The 4,235-nt window shown below is 33.8% G+C and overlaps 1 protein-coding gene across 1 annotated transcript; it reads left to right on the plus strand.

Annotated features, from left to right (window-relative positions):
* Positions 1 to 636: 636 nt before the first annotated feature.
* LOC110684769 (BI1-like protein) lies at positions 637 to 3,548 on the plus strand. The gene is made up of 4 exons (XM_021861202.1): positions 637 to 1,073; positions 1,203 to 1,316; positions 2,690 to 2,847; positions 2,939 to 3,548. The coding sequence occupies exons 1-4, from the start codon at positions 830 to 832 to the stop codon at positions 3,143 to 3,145; spliced, it is 723 nt and encodes a 240-aa protein (XP_021716894.1). The 5' UTR covers positions 637 to 829; the 3' UTR covers positions 3,146 to 3,548.
* Positions 3,549 to 4,235: the final 687 nt, after the last annotated feature.

A 4,235-nucleotide genomic window follows, 5' to 3' on the forward strand; every position in this document is an offset into this window, starting at 1 on the left:
ATATGTTCTTTACATTATAATTTATGTTCTTTTAACGTATGTTATTTTGAATTTTGAATTTTGAAATTTAATTTGAAATGAAATCTTGAATTACTTTTAGTTGGAAATAATTTAGAGAGCTAAAAATAAAATTATTGTGGAAAATTGAATTTTTAGATAGAGAGAAAACTATTGTTGGGGAAGTGATATTTTTGGTAAAGATTTTTTCCGTTAATGTGTAATCTTTCATGAAATTTTAATAAAGTTTTTATCACGTTGTTTTTGTAATGTCTTTATGTTATTTAGTAATGCATGTTCTTTGTTCTTTTTCAAACATCTAAATGTTCCTTCCACCTTTTTTTTGTTTAATCGGGTGCACCGTGCGCATGGTGCACAGATCATGCATTATTTTAAAACTGGTTTTAAAGACCGTTAAAAGTCAAATGAAGTAAATAATAGGGACAGAGGATATAAGATTTGTTTCTTAATTACTATTATTGATTACTTGATGATTTAATAATCATGAATTGAAATACACACATTTATGACAACACTCACACGTAAAATTAAACATTCCGCGTAAAATTCATTCACATCCCAAAATAACCATGCTTTGCTGTTAATAAAAAATCTCCACAAATCACACATTACAATCCCAAAAAACCACCCCCCAAAAAAATTCTCCTAGATCTCATCATCCAATTGCACCCCAAATCTTTCCAAGAATTTTTAAGAACCCCAAAAAACTCGACAATCATTCTCGAAATTCCCCCAAATTCTCCTCAAATTCCCATAAAAAAATCAAAATCAAAAACCCATTTCTGTGATCATCTTCTTGAGATATCCAAAAATGGCGGTTCTAGGAAAAGGGCGAGGCGATATTGAAGCAGGGCAACTCTACCCAAACATGGTGGAAGATGTACAATTCCGATGGGCCTTCATCCGAAAAGTGTACGTAATCATCACCATGCAAATGATTCTGACCGCCGCTGTCGCCGCCGTCGTCGTCTTTGTTCCACCAATTTCGCGCTATTTGGTGTCTACTCGTGCTGGTCTCGGCATTTACATTGTCATCCTCATTTCTCCTCTTATAAGTATGAATTGATTTTCATTTCTAATTTTGTATTGATTTTGGATTTGTTTGGGTGGTTAATTTATTGTTATTATGTTTGATTTTATGAATTTTTGTTATATTGATGTTTGTATATTTGTGGGTTTTGCAGTCATGTGTCCTTTGTACGCTTATATGAAGCGTCATCCTATTAATTTCATCCTTCTTGGATTGTTTACTGTTGCAATTGCTTTTGGCGTTGGAATGAGTTGCGCTTTTGTTAAAGGTAACATTATATTATTATAAATTTATAAGCTAATTATTATAAATTTAAGTTCCTGTTCCTAGCTGCTGCTACTGTTTCTGATTGCTGGTGCTGGTTCTGCTTGTTACTGTAGCTGCTGCTGTCTTTTTTGAGTTGGTGTTTCTGTTTTTTGCGTTCCTTTTTGTAATAGTTTTTCTTGTAATAGCTGTTTTGGTTTTGTTTGGTTGTGTTGGTTATTCTCTGGTCCTTGTTCCTGATACCCTTCCTAGAAGGTGCTCGGGTGCTTGGGCTCAGTTTGTTCTTGACTCTGTTTAGAACCCTTCCTAGAAGGTGGCTATTCTAGATCCTTGAACTGTTTTTGGGGTGGTTTGACCTACGGGTCTTGTGTAGTTTGGGTGTTATTGCTAGTACAGCTCCTTTTGTAAGTTGTACTCTCTTTTTTGGTAATAAAATTTCTATTTACCAAAAAAAAAAAAAAAATTTGTTATGTTGATATTTTTTTGATAAATTTTGGATGATTCTTTTTGTTAAATGGTGTAATACCCCATACTTTATAAGCTTAATTAACATAAGATAAACGTTTTGATATTTCGTGTCCGGTTGTGTGTTTTAAACTTGTAAAGGCCAGGTGTTTGGTGTGCCGAATGTGAAATGGCCAATATTGCAACTTATATGTATGTATTTAGAAATTATTAGTGCTCTTAAATGTGTTAAAATTGTATTGCTATAGAATGGAAGGATTCATGTTATAGGATTATCTATTAATAAGTTATTTGGGCAACAAAGCATTGTGTCATGGATTGGTGCATTCTTCTTACATCATTTTGATCCAACGGATTAAATAGATCATATAAGTATTTGTCTAATATCTATGAATGATAGTCAGAATATTTGCATTACACCGGCTTTCCCCTTTTGGATAGTCGAGCATTTTGTGGTTCATCATGTTGTTCTATGTACTTGACTAAACCAAATTGCGAATGAGAAGTGGCAATCATTTTTTTTTAGTTCATCCTGGTTGTGATTTTTAGGACTTGTTTCAAGTTTTCAATAGATTTCTATACAGGGGCAGTTTTTGATGTACTAAAATTTTTTTTATGAATTTTGCTATATCTATTTCACCTCTTCATTTTTATGGACACCCATCTATAGATGTCTTGTTAAGCATTGATTTCTACAATTTGCTGTTGTGCATGGTTAAGGTGCTATGGGCCATTTGTCTATATGGTCATTTCCCCATTAAAACTGGGTCAGACCAATTCAAATGCTTTCTATGATCAATGACAAAAAGTCCTGGATAATTCCGTATTACTCTTTTAGTGGAGGCATTGTAGTTAACTCAGGTGGCAAAGCTTTTGAGTTTGCTTAAATCTTATTATCTCTTGTTTCGACAGGGAAAATTGTTCTGGAGGCTTTGATTTTAACATGTGTAGTGGTGGTCAGCCTTACCCTATACACATTCTGGGCAGCGAAAAGAGGCAAAGACTTCAGCTTTCTAGGCCCTTTCCTGTTTGCTGGCATGATGGTGCTGATGGTTTTTATGCTAATCCAGGTATGCAGGATATATGAATATTGATCTTTTCTTGAAACTCTGTTTTAAAATCAACAAAGTCTCACTTTAGCATCCTTTTTCTGATGTAAAGATTTTCATTCCCCTGGGAAAGCTCTCTTTGATGATCTATGGGTGCATAGCTGCGATATTGTTCTCTGCATACATTGTATATGATACAGACAACTTGATCAAACGTTACAGCTACGATGAGTACATTCCTGCTGCAGTTACCCTTTATCTTGACATTGTCAACCTCTTCCTTGCCCTGCTTGCTCTTCTTGAGGGAGCAGACAGCTAGGCTTTTACATTCCTGGTTACACTTGCGCCTGACGGGTTGTAATTTGCAACTCATTAGATGTATCGGACCATTCCTGTGAAGGTTATTCTTCACTAATAGAATCTACGAAGTACATATTTAGAACTATGATTAGTGTTAATCAGCCACTTACTGATCGATCAACGAAGTAGTGAAAAAACAGATCATGGACATTTTTAGGTCCGGAGCTTTAGAATTGCTATCCTTGTGTAATGAGTAAGATTCTTACAACATTGCTTTTTGTGTAGAGTACTACGTTTTAACTGAGTTTGCAATGTGTATAACTTGCTTTTGTAGAAAATGTTGATAGTTGCCATCTCTAAAACCTTGTTCACATACGTTTTAATCGGCTTTGAGCTTAATTAAGCCTTGATTGTAGTTTTCGTTATTGCTTTAGTTCACATAAAGCATATCCATTTCTAAACAAAGTCAATATCCAATGTTACCCTTGAAATAGTCACATAATATTGTATTATCCATTGATGAAACAATAAAATTGTACAAAATATTGCTCCCACCTTCCAAGTGGTTTTATTCACTTTTTTATAGTTACTGTGCTCCCTCTTGTGGCATGTCAAAGGTGGTGGGTTATGTGCATTTTCCAAATGCATAAATTATTATTAGTTGCTTTCCAACGAATACTACATTTTTATAACTAGTGCAATTAAATTTTAATAGTCTTGTGAACACATTTTAAATTGTGTTCTAAAAAAAATATAATATTATATTTCAAGTATCTTAGATGATAACTAACAATCTTGTCACATAACAATATAGTATGGAATTTCCCATGTACGTTTTTTTTTAGTTTGGCTAATAGGACCGAGGGCGAAGTTGTTAATTAAATTTCCTCATAAGTTCTGAGTGCAAATGAAAATACATCAGCTACTATTTCAACCATATCTATTGAAGACTAAAGCAAAACCTGCAACACACGAAATTTATAAAGCTTTCTTGAAGTGATGCTGTGAAACAATTAGTTCTAAGTGGTCATTCACACCTCATTTACTAAGGAGTGACCTCACCTACTCTTATAGTTTGTTTTCCAACTTCTATTTTTAATAGATGGAAA

This window comes from Chenopodium quinoa, unplaced genomic scaffold, assembly GCF_001683475.1.
Source record: "Chenopodium quinoa cultivar QQ74 unplaced genomic scaffold, ASM168347v1, whole genome shotgun sequence".
Taxonomy (NCBI): domain Eukaryota; kingdom Viridiplantae; phylum Streptophyta; class Magnoliopsida; order Caryophyllales; family Amaranthaceae; genus Chenopodium; species Chenopodium quinoa.